General features: G+C 39.8%; 1 protein-coding gene across 1 annotated transcript; it reads right to left on the minus strand.

Annotated features, from left to right (window-relative positions):
* Positions 1-10,252: 10,252 nt before the first annotated feature.
* On the minus strand, positions 10,253-18,559 carry Tmem74 (transmembrane protein 74). The gene is made up of 2 exons (XM_028867954.2): positions 18,431-18,559; positions 10,253-16,436 (listed from the first exon to the last, which is right to left on the minus strand). Exon 2 carries the CDS (start codon positions 16,035-16,037, stop codon positions 15,120-15,122), a length of 918 nt encoding a protein of 305 aa, XP_028723787.1. The 5' UTR covers positions 16,038-16,436; positions 18,431-18,559; the 3' UTR covers positions 10,253-15,119.
* Between the last annotated feature and the right edge of the window lie 1,998 nt (positions 18,560-20,557).

Consider the following 20,557-nt stretch of genomic DNA (forward strand, 5'->3'; position numbering starts at 1 on the left):
CTTGATGTGCCAGACTTTCCTGACTCCCCATGGGAAGCCTTACCCTTTCTTAGGAGTGGATGGGTGGTGGCGAGAGCAGGAGGAGAAGAGGGAGGGGGAACTGTGGTTGGTATGTAAAATGAAAAATTTAAAAATAAAATAAAATTTATAAAAACCCAGTGAGGCTGTTTACTTTAAAAATAAAATCTTTATAGTTTTCCCATCATCTCCAAGATAAATGTCATTGATAAACCATTAAATTTCTGCCAAGTGGCTTTCAATGCTAAGGGGCCTGCCATTCTTCATGCTCTGTCATTGACTTCTGCAAAGTTCATTTCCAGAAGACTACATATGATATGGCTAGGTTCTGTGAAAATATTGAAGGCATAAAGGGGGATATACAGGACAGTTTGGAAGAGGGCCAGTGTAATAGGAAATATACAACATCAATGGTCTTCAAGTTCCTGCAGTTCAGTTTTCCCCAACAGCTACATTTTATCTCCTTATTCTCTAGCCACACTCTTGTGTCTTTTCTCTGAGTGTTTTTCTATCTGCATCCTTCTTTTTTCTCCCCAGTGCCTTCCCACTCACTTTCCCTGACCACAAAGGAGGCTTTAGGTTTGTCTTTATTATTTTTGTTTTCAGTTAAATACAAGAATCATGTGCTCTGGGGGAGCGTTAATGTAGACTGTGTTCTTAGCCCATGCTTCTAATACCACTCGCTGTAGGTCAAAGCCAAACAAATATTTTCTTCATCTTTATAGTAAAGGTGCATAGTAGTTATGTTGCATCTAAGAACAATTGACCTGAAGAGTTTGGGGAAATTCTGATAATTGTTAGAATGACTATTAGAAAAAAGATGAACCTGACTACTGTTGACAAGAACATGGAGATATAAGCACTCTTGCCTCCTCACCTTTGTGGATTAGTAGGATTGTTAGTTTTATGCACTGTTTATTCTGCTAGAAAAGTCATGGGGCACAACAAAACCCACTCTAAGAGTTTATTAGAAGGGAGGAACAGAAAAGAATGTGCTTGGGTCTATTTGGAAGACTTGTGCCAGAAGAAGGGGGAGGGTACTTGGGATCTGCCGTTTACGGACCCCCTCCCCTGCACATGCGCATATGGCCTTACGTGGCTATGCCACTCATGTACATAGATTACATGATCACGCTGTGCGCAAATTACACGACCAGGCAGTGCACGGATTACATAGGACGTTCGGCCCGGAAATGACTAAGCGTCTCACCAGCGCATGTGCGGTCATGTGGGCATGGCTAGGAATCCTATCAGGTATATTAACACATCTATTGTAGAAACACTTACTAAAGTTTCTCAAGAAAATCTAAAAGTAGAGCAATCATATGGTCACTGATGCACTACTGGGGAAAAATGAAATGAGGTCAACACGGGAAACATGTATCTACAGTTCACACGTTCATTGCAGGATTGTTCCTATCAGCTTATCCCAGCACATATATGTCCACCTATTGATTAATTGATGAATGTAAAGGTGGCGCACACACACAGTGGAATGTTATTCCGGGGCAGTAAAGGAAATCTCAGAATTTACAAAAATATGAAGCTGGAGGATTTTTGTATTAAGCAAAATAAGCCAAGTATTTAATACATGGGATTTGAAAATGGTTGAAAGTTTTCAGCTAAATAGTTCAGTTTGAGAGTAGAAGGGTAGTTTATAGAGGTTATGGAATATGAAGTAGTAGAGATACAGACTAAAGAACAAAATTACACTTCAGTAACATAAATTCAAGCAAATTCTTGTAAAAGATAGTGACTGTATCTATTAATGTATTTTTTGAAAATTGCCCAGTAGATTTTAAATGCTTTTATTGAAAACTTCGTCACTAGATGAAGGATTTATGTGAACTGGATTACTTAACCTGCCCCTCCCCCGTGTATATGTGTTTCTGAACATCATGATATATAGTTACAATTTTATAAATTAAAAAAATATTTGTTCAAACTCCATTTTAAGTTTGACAAGTTTCCTTTCAGCTTTAACACAAGAGCAAGTGACTAAGCTATCTAAATTGTACTTTCTGTGATAATTCCCAACTTCTTTCCAGCATCCTTTCTTAGCTTGGCATCACAGCTTCCTACAAATATGGTTCATGGAGCCTTGCCACATCACGCTGTAGTTCTTTCACAGTTTGTAAGGTCAACTTTTCACATACAGTTTTCCCCTGGTTTAACTTGTACTTCCACATAGACTTTGTCAGATATATTACCATCTACTGAATGGCTTATAGGTGAACTTTGTGAATTTTCCAGGATACAGAACAGATGGAGAGGATGGTCAGTCTGTGGGGAAAAAAAAAAAAACAAAACCTTGAGTGGCCCACTGTCATAAAATGGGGAAAGTTTAATAGTACAGTGAGGAAAGAACTGTAATTTTTCTACCAATGTTTTATTGCTGTTGCTGTCACTGGATAAAAGCCAACAATATTACTAATTTCTCAGAATAATTATAGGTGTCTTGTCAGATTAGAACATTTTTATTGTTCAACAGCTATTTCTTCATCCCCTGCTATATATTATGACACAAAATCTGAAGTTGTAAAAGCCCCAGAAGAGGAAGAGAAACTGAAATACTATTCACAGCAGATCAAGTTCCAGCTAAATTATTCATGGCAGCTATTTATATGGTGTAATTCCTATACTTACCTGACAATGTGCTGACATGTCATTCTTGCTATATTTTATTCAGTTGGAGTATTCAAGTCTGAGAAGAAAGGTAAGAGTAGACTCCCCTCATAGGTTGTGTGTTTTCATTCTGCTAAGCTGCAGGCAAAACTACGTGTCAAGTTTACAGAGAGCAGCCTCTTCTGTCTGGCTAATTAGAGGATGAGAATATAAATGCAATTAGAGGTCAGATTAGGTCATCCAGCCTTGCTTTATGATTTCATGAATCACTGACTCATAGGCCTGGCAGAAGGAGACTGAGAGCTGCCATCCTTCCTCAGCATGAAGGCAGAACTCTTCAGCAACAAAGCAATGCCACAATCAATTCCCTGTGTCCGTTCTTGTAGCTCTGACAATTGTAGCCTTCCTGGATGTCAGAATAGTTTTCTTAATGGATAACTGAATTCTTCATTTTGTACAATCCTTTTAATAATGAACAGAAATAAAAATTGATTAATTCATAATTCATGTTTTTCCCTACATTATTTTTCTTCTCAATTTCAAACACCTTTGCTAAGCACACTGCAGTTTATTTAGTGCATGAACTCATGCTTGTAGGGCTTACTAGCTGTAGAATCTTGGGGACACATTTACATCTCACACTGAATCAGTTTCATTATCAACACAGTTGAGGTGACAATAGTATTTTACCTCACAGGCTTCTTATGAGAATTAAGTGAAAATGTGCTCACATTTGTAAATCTTTTGAATTCATAGTGGCATGTTTTGGGAGTTCCATGAATGTTTATTGAAAAATTAAAATACATTTAGAACAAAGAGAAATTAAAACATAGAACAAAAGAAAAACAAAAAACTCATTCTAGAGCCAGCCCTATTTCCATTTTATTGTATATGTGTCATAGTCTTAAGCACGTATCAATCATATATAGCTTGGAATTGGAAGGATGCCATATGAGGAAACGCTCAACATCACCGATTTCTTCACTTAATGTTATTTTATGAATATTTCTTCATATCATTAAAAAATATTTACAATTGTTTGACAAATGCACAGAGCCCCATCCTGTGAGTTTAGCAGTCTCCCTATTGTTCAGTGGTGAGTGATTCAGTTTTTCCTTTTTTAAAAGCTAATGTAGTAACAAGTATCCTCAAAAATAAACCTTTATTTATTCTCTTCAATATTTTTTAAATGAGGGTGTTTGGGAGAAAGGATATTTCAATGGTTTCAAACATGCACTACTATGTTCCAGAATGAAGTTCATTAATGCTCCTATGAAGTGTTACAGTAACATTTTTCACAGTAACATTGACATTTTCTAACTATGATAGTAAGATTTTTATTATTTTAATATTTTAGTTTGACATTTTTGATGGTACATTTAAAAATATTTCTGTATATTATAACTAGCTTAAAATGTCTCAGATTTGGTGGTAAAATCTGAATCAGTTTAATATTTTTATTTTATTGTTTTTCACTCAAGTGAATATTTCTGTGTAGTAATTATCATAAGCTACTTAATATTGTTACAGAGTTATAGCTTAGCCTTCGGCTTGTTAAGTAGAATTTACAGCTGTTTTGTGTTTTTCTTTGGGCCACATTTTCAAACTTGACCTAAGATGTTTCTTCTTTGGGTTATTTCTCATACTGTAAATCAGGATAAGGGGCTCATTAGCACTGAGGATCCTTGCCCTCTCAGGGTTTAAATCTACTCAGAACAGAAATGGCTAAAGTGGGGAGGAGATGAGAGGAGTTTGGGGATGGGAAAACAAGGTTAAAAATATATAGTATGAAAATTTCAAATAATACAAGGGAAAAAATAAAGCATGAAACAATTAGTGATCAACATATGGCAGATGACAGTGAATGAACTCTAGAACACAAACTGAGAGCTTAGTCATCTAAAGAAAGGAGATCCCAAAGCTGTGAGTTCTCAGTGGAGAAGGGCTTGGCACAGGGAAGGTCAGGCAGTCCAGGAAACAGAACTATACATGTAAATGGCAGCCCATCACAAGCACAAAGAACATGACTTTTTGCATCAGATCTGCATAAAAAGTATGCTCATATCGTGGTTCTAGGGATTAATTGAGTAAATGCTGACCCCTGGCCTGGAACAAGTGGTTTTTCACTAGTACTGATTTTTATTGTTAAATGTCAATTCTCTAGACTTAATACACTATTTTAATTAGTTGTGTGAATGATTTCTCATATAACAGATAACTATAATAGTGAGGTTTTGACTGAATATTTATCAGATTTATGACTAAAAAGGAAGGGGATTAGAACCAGAGCCCCCATATCATGATATAGATCCTATCTTTTGAAGTGGAGTGAACAGCTCTGCATTTGGGGAAGTTAATTAACTTCATTCTAGTCCACCCACTAAAATCGGACTTCTTCCATTTCAATATGATAGCCTGATTTTGTCTGAAAGGTCCATAGTCAGTACTGACTTTTTATAAAATCAAATGCCATATGTTGTTACTATATACGAAATAAAAGATATAATTATCTTTCCAATAATTAGGAATTAAAATAGAATTATTAAAGTAATAGTTAAGTGAAAAAGTAATATATTAATAACATAAAAAGGATAAAAGGATTTAGAAAAGGTCAAAATATTAAATGTGAAGATTTTTTTTAACATACTTACAAATCTTTTATGATATTCCTCTTTTCAAAGCATAGTGTTTCATTCCTGTCTTCTGAACTACGGGATAGATAGAGGATCAGCTTTAATGACTGGAACATCATAGACAAGTCAGTTCCTTAGACTAAAACTTGACCATACAAAAATCAGTCTTTTTAGTTTCCTTCTTTCCATCTTGGATCATTGTCTTCAGAGGAACAGCAGCCATGCCATGAAAGCAAGAAGTCATATAAGTGAAGTCACTGTAGCCCTGTAGTGCAGAATCAGACTGAGGTCCCAGGCACCGACTTGTCACCCATGTAAGGACACTAACTGCTTTGGAACTTGAGTGGGGAGATGGTTCAGTAGTGCTTGCCAGCAAGTGTGAGAACTTGAGTTCAAAACCCAGAGCACATGGAAAAGTCAGACACAATGGTGGCAGTCTGTAAACCTAGTGTGGGAACCAGGTAACAGGGTGTATGCAGCGATAAACAAGAGGGCCTATCTTAAACAAGGTGGAAGGCAAGGAGCAACCGCTAAGGTCCATACATACATTGTGACACACATGTAACAATATTCACACATGCATACACACACAAATATGCACATACTTATCATGGTTATTTGTTCACACAAACATACACACACACACACACACACACAGAGAGAGAGAGAGAGAGAGAGAGAGAGAAGAAAGAAAAGGTTGAAGCTCTACACATCTTGACTCAAACTTTGCATCAGCTCTGAGCCAGAACCACACAATCCAGCTGGTCCCAAAAGCATAACCAACAGAAATTGTTAGTCATAAAAGCTTGGTTATTTTTTAAACTACTAGATTTTGGGATAACTTATTACATAGCTATATACAAATTGTTACACCGAACATGCTATAAATTGAGATTTCAACATGCATTACCTAATCTAATTCACTTGAGACAAAAAGTAGTCAAATGTTCTTAGTGACCTAGAGGGATATTTTCATAAGCAAAAATGAAGAATAATCATTAGAAATATAAATATTTAACAAGAAATTACCTCTAGACAGGCCGTACATTGTGTCAGAGACTAGGCATTCACCACACCCATATCTCCTTTTTTTCTTCATGGACATAATCCTGGACAAACACAGCCTCCATTGCAATTCATCTTAGCAATAATGGCAGCTGACCAAATGAATGCGAATATCTCCCACAAAATTCTCCAAGCCTTTCTATATTCCTGCTAGCTATTGACAACTAGAGTGGGCATGGAAGACACACGATAACAGATCCTCCTGAGCAAATATGGGGTAAACATCTCCCTAACCAAAGCAATGGAGGACTCTCATTGTCAATGCAGTCTTGTAGGTCACAGAAAGCTTCACCCGGTGACCACACTGGAGAGGAACATGAGCAGTGACTAGCTGGTTTATAACCACATTAGCAAGGAATTGATACACATCATTGTTCACAGTTAGTCATTTGGACCCATCTAAGTGCAAAGAATCTGGGGAATACAGTCCTGGTTTATACAGAAGCTCTGTGGCAACAACTGTACAACTAAAAGGGGGGCGGGAAGATGTGTCTTTTCTACATTTTGGGCTGACCCAATCCCCAAGTTAAAGTCCGATCTTCATATTGCTTACACTTCCTAAACTAACACCCCTAAAATGCACAATCTTCTTCACAGGGTTGAGATGGCTCTTCATGTGATCTGACAAACTGTAAACAAAATGTAAGTTATGCTGCATGTAAAGTACAGGAGGATGGAACAGGGACATGGCAACCACGAGAACTCCTCTTCTCATAGTTACTGGTCATGAAAGTGCTGGGATTTTGCCAGGCAGGATCTCTGCAGCTCTTCTGTGTGAGGTGTGGGTAATTCCTTTATCTGGCCCTTTTCTGCTTTCTGGAATGCACTTGATTGCCAACTGTTTTTCTAGGTGCCTTAGGAAGTCTATTGTCTTTAATTCTCTAGAACCATATCTATATGGTTATTTAGGAGCAGCTTTACTTGAAGGCCGAATGTATTTCCCAGTCTGCTTCCTACTAGCATAACACTGGTAAACAGTTGTTTTCTGAAGTCCAAATGGGCAGAAGGCCATGGCTTGACAGTAAAGTTTCTTAATACCTGTGTTTGCATCACTTCTTTTCTGTCAGCCCATGCTCACAATCAAATTTTCTTTTCTCCGGACCTGAATTATCTTTCTGACTCGAGAGCTTCCCATTCTCAGCTTAATGATTCTCTTTTTAGATTGTACTCATCAGTTCTGACTCCAGAATGACCTATAACATAAGATTTCATGTGATGGAGTTTTGAACCTTGGTCTTTCAGCCTCGTGTCTCACTATTTAGAGTCTAGCACTGGTCGTCCCAGCCCCTTTCATTCCATCCAGGGAATTCTCTTCTGAACTCATCATTTATAGAAGATATTGTTGAAGGCAGGTGCAGGCTCTGCTTTCTTCTTGCTCTGCTGCACTGGTTTCCTGCCATAGATCCACTTAGCAGGAGTGGGTACTGGTGAATAGTTTATTTAATTATACAGGGAAAAAAAATGAGATCAATTCGTAGCAATTTTTTCTTTTTCTTTTTTTCTTTCTTATTTATTTATTTTTATTTTGTATTATTATTGTTTCTTTCTCTGTGTATTCCTGGCTGTCCTGGAACTGCAATTTTTTTTTAATATCATTTGTATTCCAAAGCAGTTTTTGATAGTTTGTCAAGGTAAAATAAAAGTCAAAGATAAATTGAAGTATATGAACTCTGCAGTCTGGGTAAATGAAGAGAAGTCTTTTGCCAGAGTGATAATGCCACACAATCTTTTAGGTTTCAATACTGCAAATGTAGAAGAAAGAGTGGGGAGAGGAGAAGGAGGAGGAGGAGGAGGAGGAGGAGGAGGAGGAGGAGAAGGAGGAACATAGGGGATTTCAAGCAAACAGAAGAACTTTGTTCAACTTCCATATGGCAAAATTCTTCTATTCAAAGAATAACTGGATTTTCTGCCACAGAACAGATGATTGGAGCTCTAACTACTCAAGATCTGGGGAATATGAATACAAAGGATTCTACACAGGATACTCTGGAATTAAGCAAAAGACAATCTTTTACATTTTTTTCTCTTATGAAGAAAAATGTTAGAGGGATGTTAGCAATGATGGAAGCATGACACACTGGAGTCATTCTAGTATGACACTTGTATGTAAAATGATGATAAGCATGACTATGGTCATGAAAGAAAAGGAGAAAAAAAGGAAAAGAATGGAAAGGGGCAGGATAAAAAAATCATGAGCTAAAAGCATAGGCACTAGCTTCATACCCAGATTGCTATATAATAATACAACAAAATCATATATATATAAAAAATCGTAAAACTGTGATAGCTTACATTTTTAATTATCTTTCACAAAAATTGCTAGAATATGTCTTCTGTGGAGAGTCTTTAGAAAAACATTCTTTTGACCTACTCTAAAAATATTAAATAGATGGTGCTGTCATTTGAGAGCATAAAGGATTTTGCATTTATTGATGTAATATGCTTGAAAAAGACAGAGATGTTAGAAATGACATCAGTCATCAACGGCTTTTGGCATAGTCCCAACTCTCCCATATTTCAGCATGTAATGAAACCATGTTTATTGACTTGCACAGGGCGCTATATCCAGCTGAGATGATAAGTTGTATGGGGATGGATTATCTGCTTGCTACCTTGCAAACTCCCTTACTCCCCGGTTTTGTTAACAGTAACATCTATAAAGAGGAGCAACATCATACCAAGACCCTGAGACTATCACTTCTGTGACCTGCAAGGACTATATTGCAAGAAGACTATGGAATTTTTCTTTCTTAACTCCTCCTGCATGATCATAGTTAGTTAACAAAGCAAACAGCATTCTAGAAGTTTATATGTGGAAATAACTAGATTTTTCTTCTTAATGATAAGCAAGAATCTTGATTTGGTTTTTCTTTTAAAACAGTGAAAATTGTGTGTGTGTGTGTGTGTGTCCTTACATCCAATTCTCTTTTTTGAATCAAATGACCTTGACAACACTTATACATAATAAGGATGCAATTCTACTTAATAACACAAAAGGAAATAGATATCATTTATTTATTATCATTCAACATTCAGTTGAAAAGGTTAAAAGAGAAAATATAATGTAATTCAATATTTACTTTTATGAGGATACAAGGAAGCCTTGAGAGAATGTATAAGGAGTGAAAGAAGTCCTAAATGAATGCATATTTTGACATAGGCACAGGCATGTCAAGGACCAAGGACTTGGGCCCATGGGAAACTGGGAAAGCCTTTCCCGTGATCAAGATCAGAAAGGCAAAGCCTTGATCCAAGTACTAGTGTTCACACACACACAAAAGGCAAAGTTCTTGGTTCAAGTACTAGTGTTTACAAATGATTAACTAGTGTGTGTATAAACTAGCAATTGCAGCTTCCTCGTCCTGGATGCCTACAGCTGGAGACTGCTCACAATGTCCTCCTATAGGGACTAGCTAATTCCTTTCCTTCTTTTGGACACAACAGACATGGTGAGGTTCTGGGTTGTTTTGATATTTTGTGTCACTCTATCCATCGAAGTGCAGGTAGCCCACCAGACCCCAGCTTGTCTATACGTATGTCTTTATGCATGTCCTTTCTTCTTTACTTCGCAACCCCTACTTAGATTTCCTAGTCTGGTCAAGGCACTGAGCTATACTGGCTGAGGTATACAATCTTAGATTTTCAGATGAGTGTTCTTAAGAAACATCATGTAATTCATACTCTAAGTTCAATACCAAGTAGTTTAGAGAAATCTACATAGCATTCACTATTTCATACATACAAAGCAAAATTAATAAGACATAGTTCAATGATAGGGTAGTAAGAAGAATGCTACACTTGACTTGGAGGTAAATATTACCTTTATTTTTTTCTTTAGATAATTTTAAAAACAATTTTAAATGACCAAATATGTATTATATTAGACTTCAATAAAAGCTGAGCACAGTAAAAACATCTCAATAAATATTTTTATTTCAAATTGATAGGACACATTATTACCATATAAGGCAGCAAATGCCAAGAGAAAAAAGCCCATCATCTTCCATGACTGCCTTTATAATATCAAAAAATACACAATCAACATCAAGTACTTTCAGTTGGCAAGAACAGTAGGATGAAAAGCCAGGAAAGAATCACAGAGACATACACAGCGGAGGAAGATCCATCTTTGTCTCCTTACTCAAATTGGTTTGCAGTCTGTGTAAGAAGCAATCAGAGCAGTGAAATGTGAGACCACAGGGACCTGCTACACTTGGGAGCCAAAGACAGTGCTGTCCACATTTCTAGGGAAGAAAATATTAATTCAAGATAAAATAATTTATAAACATTCCACACACTTATGAGCTTATAATTGAAAGGTTAAAAATAAATCAAAAAGCATTTGTAGGGCTCTGAACAAACAAAACAGGTTTATGTTCTTACAGCATTTCATTCTGAGGTTGATTCCAAATTCTTTATTAGTTACCCATGGAAGACTTCTTATTCACAAAATTAACGTTAAGGCATGCCAAATTCTAATAAGACAATTAGTCTAACAATAGCTTACGAATATTAAGGTTCTGTACCTATAAAACATACCCTAACATATATACAGGCTTCTACACAGCAACCTGCATACTTAACTAACAAAAGCCATGATTATGCTTTTAAGTCATAGATTTTTGGAAGCAATTCAGTGTGTTTGCACTAGCACCTTCCCTTTTGATAATGCTGACGTCAGTGAGGCAAGTCAATTCCAAAGTTATATGCCCATAAAAAAAACTAAAAGAGAGATTTTACAGAATATTATGTGGACCATAAAATGATATAGCTGAAAAGAGCCTGCAAGTCAACACTGTTAATTATCCATCTTACGAGATCCTGAGAAAAGCCTATTGAGACTTCATTTTAATTCTCATCATGGTCACTGTTTATGCCCAGTTTGAGAAAAGCTGAAGCCATTCCAGAAAACTGTAAGGATGTGTCTTGTTCTGTGGTGCATTTAGATCTAGGGGATGACATTGCATCTTGCTGCCACACGGGAACCAAGCATTGTGATTCTTTTGTCAGGCCACATTTTTGTGAGAGCTTGAGTTGCTGCAGTAGAATCAGATATTCAGACTGGGAAAATCTTCTAACAGATACATAGGTGTTCTCCCTGTTGCTCTGACCATTAATCCAGATAAGAGTTTCATATATGTGTACACACTTGAGAGACAAAGACCAGAATGTTCATTGTGTAATTGCTTAGAATGCTTTCTTATTGTAAAGAAACTTAAAAGAAAGAATGTGTGTGTGTGTGTGTGTGTGTGTGTGTGTGTGTGTTCACATCCTTAATTCTTGATATAAAATTATCATGGTGCACTTTCACTAATTTGATTTCACTCTAGGGACAAAAGAAGGGAGGCACAAAAATGTTGGTATGGCAGTTTGTTTACATTTGAGCCTTGAAAGGACATGTGCTAGCTAGCCAGGGTCAAACTGGGCTTGAAACAGATTTTTAAAAAGGGAAATGATGAGCTCAGGTAGTTTAAGCTTTTGATATCAAGGTAAATATCTGGGTATTACAGAGTTAAGGGACCCAGCAGTTGCATGGGTGAAAACACCCAGGCCAGAGAGAACTTGATGGTTCCCAGCTGCCTGCTGTACTTCTAAATCATAGATCAGATACCTAGCAAGAAGGTGGGAAAGACAACAGCTTCACATGAAGGGCCAGCACGTCACATTGCATGGTCCCATCAGGCGCTCCAAACGGCTGGCAGGGAAAGAGCATTCCAAAGAGACACACAAACTCTACAGCAGTCTCCAATGCCCCCCAAGGCGACAGATTATCAGAAATATTAGGAAGCCTACGCTGTCCGTTAATTGCATGAAGCTTCCATGGATAACAACTGGCACCATGTGGAAGAGATCGCCACAAAGCCCAAGGTCAACAGCATTGCCTCAGTCTATTCAATGTCTGGTTTCTCACATGGCCAGGCCAAAGCAATTCTAGTACCCAAACCGCTTTGGATTGTATTGAGATAAATGGTGCCGAAAGTTCAGAATGTTTCTTTGTCGGTATTACCATTATCTTTATTGTTATTTTCTTGCAGTGCAGAGGGCTTGACTCAGGGTCTCACACATGCTAGGCAAGTGCTGTACCCTGAGCCATGTCCATATTCCTCAGCTTCATTTTAAAATCAAGAAATCATCTCAAAGACAGGCACTAACAGAATGAGTGAGGGCAACACAAATATTATGCCTGGGAGAAAGCAGATAAAGGTAATTATTAGAATTACATCAGCACAGCCTAAAGAAAGCGTCCGGGTGATTTTCTCAATTGGTCCCTTTGGGTGTAATGGCCTTCCCTTGTATCACCAGAACCTGGTGTCATGCTGTCTGTGTTTGAGCAGTTTGAGATAACGTGGAAATGATTATTTGCTTACTTTCAATTTAGAATCTTCTTTTCTGAAAAGGCATTTTAAAAAGTGCTGCCTTTAGAGTATATCTATGCCATTTAGCAGCATAGTGAGTTCATTAACTTTTCTTGTATTGAAGAACTCTGGCTTTTTTTCTTATCATTAGTTTTATAGAACTGAAAGGACAACCTTCATGTTTAATTTCAAGCTCATCAAGAACGGAAAATTGAACCACAAATTAGTGCTGTTTTATTTGCTATGAAACTAATTAATTATGATTTACAAATAGATAAAAACAAAATTCAGAGATCTCATATAAATAAACATGAATAGTTTATTGTTTTTCTGAGAAAGTCTCACTCTATATTCCAGGCTGTCTTGGAACCCACTATGTAGTCTAAGCTGGCCTTGACCTTGCATTGATCTTCCTGCTTCAGCCTCTCAAGTGTCAGAATCAAGGCATGACTCACCAGGCCTGGATTAAACTGGTTTAAATTTTATTTTACAATTTTTGTTGTTGCAGTTTGAACCCAGCTCAGATCTACTCACTCATGGGGATAGATTACTCCCTTCTTACTGCAACATCTCCAAAGTGGTTCCTCAAGCAAACTAGGAATCAAAAATGAATAAACCTCCAGAAGGTAAAGTTTAAACTTCTGGGAAGCTGCCTTCAGCACATATGACCTGAGAGTCACAGAGACACAAAGCACAAAAGACTAGCTATAATAATCAAAATATATGTTCTTTCTCATGCTTCGTGTCTCAGTAAGCCAGCACTTCATGGTCAAGCGCTTTATTCTTACAGTGTGAGGCAATGGGGCTACATACACAGTTTCCACACTTTTCTTACTTTTCCCTAAGAATTCTGTGACATACTTGCCATCCCTACCTCATCCTCCACTACTGTGTTTTCCTTTGACTTGTAATAAAGGTAACTCAACAAATTGCTCTGATATCCACAAGAACTCATTCATATGGATACACAAACTCATATAGTTCACCCACAGCCCTCAGTAACAACACAGGTGTCTACATTAGACTTTGTTAAGCTTAAGAATCTCCAACAAAATTCCTTTCTCACTAGCTCATCCTTTCACTCACATCCATTCCTGGCTCCAGTCCTCTTTAAGAATGAACTCATTTTATACTAATAAAACACCTAAGTGCAAGGGTGTGAGTCACTTCAAGGAACATCAGTGCAATACAGATCTTGCTTGGGCTGCATTTTCCATCTCTTTCCTGACCACCTTGTCCACAGAACCTCTCATAGACTAAACATTTCACTTTATGAGGGGAGAACATGGTCCTCAAGGGTCCGAAGTAGGTTTTTCAGGATGATCTCTAGACCTTGTCAAGGGGAGTCAGGATAGTGATGAACACAACTCCCACTAAATTAATGAGTTTGATTTTTCTCTTTACAATATAAGATTTTGGCTATAGGTTTAAGGACTTTTTAAGTAATGACTTATACTAGGCATAGTTCCCAGGAGTCTAGCTGCAATTATACTGGAGGTTTTCTCCAAACCACCACCACAAAACATCACCTGGGGAGCATATCAGGCCTGCTCATGACTTAGACCTGTCTAAATGTTTGGCTCCCAGAAGATATGTTTTTAAAGTGTAATCCTTTGCCACACATGTATGAGAAGTAAAGATTTCAAGGGCACAGGTCATCAGGCTGAAGGCAAATCCACAAGGAAACAAAGTATGTATCAACAACTACTCTACTTCATTGGGGAAAAAAAAGGCTTCAGGAAAACACCTTATGTTAACAGTTAACCTCACATGGGTCTGAAGATGACTTATATCATTTTCTTTGTAAGAAGGTACATATTAATGACATAGTTGTCATTTCTAAACACAGTAATATTTTAAAATATAGTACTTTATAGCTTTTAAAAAATAACCATTATCTTTAAGTTTCAAAACATTCACACTCCCAAAGTCTACATTTTAGTCTTTAGTCAAATTACAGGAATAAAATTTTAGCAAGAAAATGGAAAAGCACTTTGGGAATTAAACGTAAGCTTTGCTATTTAATTAGTGCTTGTGTTTCACAGAATAGATTGCCACATGATACCATTGTGCGGGAGCCCTTCTAGTACCTAATAATAATATCCATGTTTATGTAAAAAGAAAACACTTGTATATTAGGTCAGTGGAAGTATTTTGCTATAGAAATAGAAATTCATAGTCATTACAGGTGAATTAGTTTTCAGTTTGCAGTAAGTCAGGAATAGATGGCCATGGTTTCTTTTACATCTTACACAGGTTTTCTTAATAAAAGATCCATGGAAACAGAACACTGGCTGGCTTCTGGGATGTGGAAAATGACAATAACAACAAAGGATAACTTTTCTTGCCAAACAAATAAAGGACACCGGCGATTTAATTTTTTTCACATCAAACATATAGCTGTCTCTCAAGAAGTTCAGAATTAACTCTGTACAGCAAGGGCATCTTCCTCCACCAAGGAGAGTTCCAAGGTGTTTTCATTAGTGCTGGTTTTCATCCGGAAGTTGAAAGAACCGTAGAGTTTTGCAGACTCTTTGGAAGAGGCAAATCTGTTTCGACGATAGAGCTCCCCCTTCCACATAGACATCATCAGCAAGCATGAGAGGACGACTCCCCCGAGTGTGAGGAGGCAGAGCCCAGCTATCACACAGCGGTCAAGGTGTGCTCCTAGCCTCGCACTCTCCTTTTCTAGGCGCTCCATCTCCCGGGCTGCCACGGTATTGGGATCCACTGTCACCTCCCGAGGGACAATGTAAGAAATGATCACCAGCAAGATACCAGTGACCAAGAACAAGATGGCACTGATGAAACCATAGTCTATGGACTTCCCTGAAGATGTGGCTTCTGAGCTTGTGTCGTCCTCGTCTTCAGATATCAAAGACATGGCAGCCTCATGGGACCACTCGTTAGGGTTTCCCCAGCCGAGATCGCCAGGGTGATGACTGCCTTTTGCTGATGGGGATCTCTGACTTCTCTGTTCTAAGTTGACATTCTCATCCACATAAGTAAAAGACGTTTCTAGTTCCTGGCTGCAACAATTGCAGACTTTACGGTCTGCCATTACTTGGCTGTTCCCTGAGTCAGGAGGTCCTGGTGGGCAAAAGCTTGGCTGAATAGCATTGTCTTGGAGCAAGGAAGTTGGGGGTGCTGGAGAAGAGCTAAGTCTAGACACTTCCACTACAGCTGCTCCTGGTGTGGATGTAGAGTTTTTCTGAGAGCCAAGAGCCTCTCTGATGGATGCTTCCTCTCCCTGGTCACCAAAAGTCCCTCCTGAACTCCAGTCCACAGCATTGCACAGGTCCTCTGGTCTGTTCCTCTTAGTCATGGAGTGGAGCTCCATGGGAGCTGGCTAGAATTCCTGTAGCAATTTCCAGAAATTCTTCCAGTGGCAACACAGTTAGATAAGAACCCAGCAGAATCTAAGCCCGTGCTATAGAGCGGCCTGCTCCTCTGGTCCCCATGTCCTTTATAGTCATGGCTGGTTAAGGACACCTTAGCCTCAGCTCCTCATGAGAGGGACACACATAAGAAAGGGAACCAGGTGGCAGAAGAGCGTGGAAAGGGCAAATCTTCTGACTTGTCACAGGGTTAGCAGGGAGAAACTCAGGTCAGGGGAGAAAAGGAGCAAGGAGGAAGTGGCAGTATCTCTGGAGAGAGCACACTGCCGTCACCAAGCCAAATTTATCCAGGGACTCACACGTTCCCGTGACAGAATCCCTCAAACGAGAAGGCAAGTTTCCTGTAGAAAGACACAAATGAGAAAGGCAGAGCCCTCTTTAGCAGAGCTGCCGGATTTCTGGAGTTCTCTAGCAAGTGCAGACTCCTTAACAATTCAATTAGAGTGCATGTTTACACTCCAGTTCGGAATAGATTCTAATACAGATTAGCTTTAATGAATGTATGCTCCTATCAGCTGGGTGTGGTTGAATCAGCATCTTGACTTAGCAGCTATGAAGTGAATGAAAAGGATGACTTAAATCAGCCAGTGACCAAAAGAGGAATCAGGACTAGGGATTCTCTTATTCATGTATCTAGTAACTGACTACACACAGCCCTGGGCCCTGTGTTAATATAGCCATATGCTCTTCTACTCTGTTTAAATCCACTCCCTGTTCCACAGGGGCAGTTTACACATTTCACTACGGTCTTCTGCAAAACACAGTGAGCCAGTCCACTTCACATGTATGTACTACATGTTCCCATCGAGTGCCTGCTGCTCCCACTCACAAAGTCTCGGTGGGTCTGAGTTACTTCTCCGCCCTACAGTTTGCTAACATACAAGCACAAGGAAGTAGTAGCTCCCCGGACGTGTTTACAAACTCGATGTACAAGTAAGTTGAGGGGGTAAAAAAGAATGATAAACAAATAGCATTGAATGGAGACAAAGAAGGCAGAAGCAGTTTCCAGAGCTACAGCTGAAGCTCTGCGTCCACGGCACTCCCTCACCTCTGCTCGCCTTGATGCCATGGAACTCTGTGTTGAACAGAAAGCCAGGAAGCCATCCATCTGCCCATCTACTACTCCCTCTGCTAGCTTCCTGGGGAATAAAAATTCACTCTCGATTCTCAATAAATACAGGGGGCTTAGTGAAGGACTCCCTTTGTTTTTATTTCAGTCCAGAGTGGTGATTAACTTTAACCCGTGGCTGGAGGATTATGAATCAAAATCCCCAACTCCAGCAGCTGGTAACAGAGGTACACAAGCAAGCCTCGCCTAAGACAGCCAAGCAACTCACAGAAAACGAAAATCGACATGTTTTCTGCTGTACTTCCAAGTCCCCCACCCTCGTGTCCACTGAAAATACAAAAAGTGAACCAACAACAAACACAAAACAAACCCACAGTGCTAAGTGCAAAAAACCATAACTGAATCAGTTTTCCTTCAGCAAGTGGACAAGCCCCTACTGAAGAATCCTTCATTGAAAGAAGTGATGGGAACCGGTTTCATCAATTACCGAAAAGAAACACAGATGGATCCCTCAGGCATGAGTCGCTCTGATTAACCTTTGGCACAATTAACTAATCATATTAGACTCCTTTAGATAAAATCGGCAGGGTCCCTTACGAGACTTCCAATTTATAACAAAGCAGAGAGATTAATCTTCTCTCTCTCTCTCTCTCTCTCTCTCTCTCTCTCTCTCTCTCTCTCTCTCTCTCTCTGAGAGTGGGCTCTATTAGAGACTCACTAACTGTAGAGTTGATTTGCAGATCTGTATTCTCAGGTTTCCAGCCTCAGTGGATGACGGATAATCTCAGGGGACCAGCCAAAGGTCTCTTCTTCCCTCCCCCTATTTTTCCCCACTCTGATCTCTTTAAAAGCCCAGTTAATGAGATTGCACCTCCAAAGCAGTGGGCAGCGTTTTCCCTAGTCCGCTGATCCTCAGTTAAAGGCAGTAAAATATGGACAGAACTGACAGGGACAAGGCTAGTCCGCAGGAGACCACCCAAGGATGTGGGATGCGGGATGCAGGATGAGCGCACTGCACTCGGTTTATAGGACCCGCTGCTAGCACCCGGCAGGGGAACCCCCAACAGGCTGCGGGATCAATCAGTTCTCCTGGCGAACTCTTGGCCCATCAAGGCACCTGCAGTCTGGCTGCGGGCGCTGAGGTCCTGCAGGCACCTAGAGCGGGGAGTGGGGATGCGTGCCCCAGCTCCTTTTAGCTCCAGGCTCCGGTTCTCTCTCTCTCTCCACTCCGCTTGCTTCTTCCCCATCCCACTCTCTGCCACTCACCTTCTGCTTCGGCTACCAGGTGAAGCTGGAGCGGGAGCAGCACTCGCGTCCGCGTGGCTCCCTGAGAAAGTCCGCTATTCCCCAGCCGCAGCACTTGTAGCCAGTGTTCCCTGCTGGGTTCCGCTGGGTGGGCGGCGCCCGCCGAGTCCGGCTGGGCGGGGCAGGGCGGGGCGGGGTGCTCCCTTTTGCTGAGCATCCCGGGAGATGTAGTTCAGAAGAGGTCCTTACATTCCTCCCATTCGCTTTGTCCCGTACCTCCAGGATTTTGTTCTTCTGGAAAATAGTTACTTCCATCCACGCACGCATTTACCTGCTTGGACCTTCAAGCTCTGGCCTCTCTAAGATGAGTGTGTTTCCCTTCCCTTCCCATCCCCGCCCCGCCCCGCCACCCCCATCCTCCCAGCCTCAAGTGCAGCCACAGGATTCAGGAGGAAGACTGGGGAAACAAGCTTTACCTTTAGTTGCAACCGTGTGCCAAGCAATTTGCATACTTTGTCATATTTAATAGTCAAAACACATTTTCAAAGTAGATTTTGTCAGTCTTCTTTTTAAGACGAGGAAGAAGATCCACAGGGATTCAGTGCTTCCCCGCCCACAACCAAGATTACAAACTCAATAATTAGTAGCTTTTGAAACAGTATCCAGAGTGTGGTTCCAAAGTCATCCCCTTTCCCATAAAATAGGCAGCACTGTGAACACCAAGAGCAACAGTGTCCTGTTCTCCAGTTTAACCCCTGCATTTACTGTTACATCTTGTATCTGCTGAAGGTATACGAAATTAGAAAATCGGAGAACAAAATCAGTGTTCTTTATTGCCAGGCCCTTTTCTACATATTTTATTTAGCTCATTTAAGGCATTCAACTTTAGAGGTACTGTAACAGTCCTCAACTTTACAGAATATCTGGATTATAAAACAGTAGTCAAACCCACACCGTTGGTATTCAATAAATTCTAATTATTATGCTATACTAACTGACTGCGAGTGGGCAGAGCGCGAGAGAAGGGTCAGGTTTGGCTAGGAAAATTTATGGTTGAAACTCCTGAGGTTGTGGCTCTCAAGATAGGACAAGCCAACTTCTTTAGGTAACAACCCCCCTCCCCCTTTTTTTAACAAGAGCAGGCTTTAACATCCTACAGCAGCACATCTTGGAAATGTGCGTTTTGTGGACCATCTCCAGTTGTCCCGCACCTCCTCTGGAGTGATTTACGATCATTGATTGATTCCATCTCAGGAGCAAAGGATGACATGATCTGTGGCATTTTCTGCTTGCAAGAGGTTCACATCAATGCTGCAGTCACTTGAGAGACAGGTCAGCGTCCTCAAGTGACACAGCAAATGATAACTATCCTATTTATTTTACTTCACAAACATGTGACAAAAGCCATTCCAATGACTCCACAGACTTCTTAAAATCCAGCCTCTTTGAAATCTGTTTGTCCCACAATTTTATTGTAACTCATTACACTATTAGTTTTGGAAATGCACCGCCATGACTTGCTTGGCTCACTATTCTGTTTCCCAGTGAGAATACATTTTCTCTGTTCCTCTCTCCAACTCATCTTTCCAAGACACACTTGACAACCTTATTTATGAGGGAACCTGTCAGTACTATATATTGGAAAAGGAACCCAGACACACTGTAGGTGTCCACAAGGGGACCCCTAAGATGTCAAAAATATCTTGAGCTGTTGTTAGATAAAGAGGTGCAGCGGGGACTTGGGGTATTTAACCAAAGGAAGAGACTGGGGCAGTATATAAACTAGCTTTAGGTTAAAGTTAATAACATCAAATGTATTCCACCTCATGGTTTTATAAGGGAAATTAGAACCAATGACAGTAATAGTATCTATTAGTGCTAATATGTTACCACTGTAGATGCTGATACTTTGTAAGGAGTGCAGGGCTTTTTTTTCATGGAAGTCATGTGTAAGAGGTAAAACACAGATGTAAACATAGAAGGCTCCTCATGACAATCACCCCTAGGCTGCCGCATCTTGGGAGCCTACAGGAAAACTTTGTGGGCTCATGGATTAGGTAAGCCATTATCCTCACTTACACACTGGTGCACCTCAGATGTTGGGGCACACAGACTGGGAAGTTCTGTCAGGTTTAATTAAGAGACTGA

The sequence above is a fragment of the Peromyscus leucopus genome, chromosome 20, assembly GCF_004664715.2.
Source record: "Peromyscus leucopus breed LL Stock chromosome 20, UCI_PerLeu_2.1, whole genome shotgun sequence".
Taxonomy (NCBI): Eukaryota; Metazoa; Chordata; class Mammalia; order Rodentia; family Cricetidae; genus Peromyscus; species Peromyscus leucopus.

What these genes read in the sequence shown, in the direction of transcription:
- Tmem74 (XM_028867954.2), bottom strand. Translation starts at nt 16,037, where the DNA reads ATGGAGCTCCACTCCATGACTAAGAGGAACAGACCAGAGGACCTGTGC.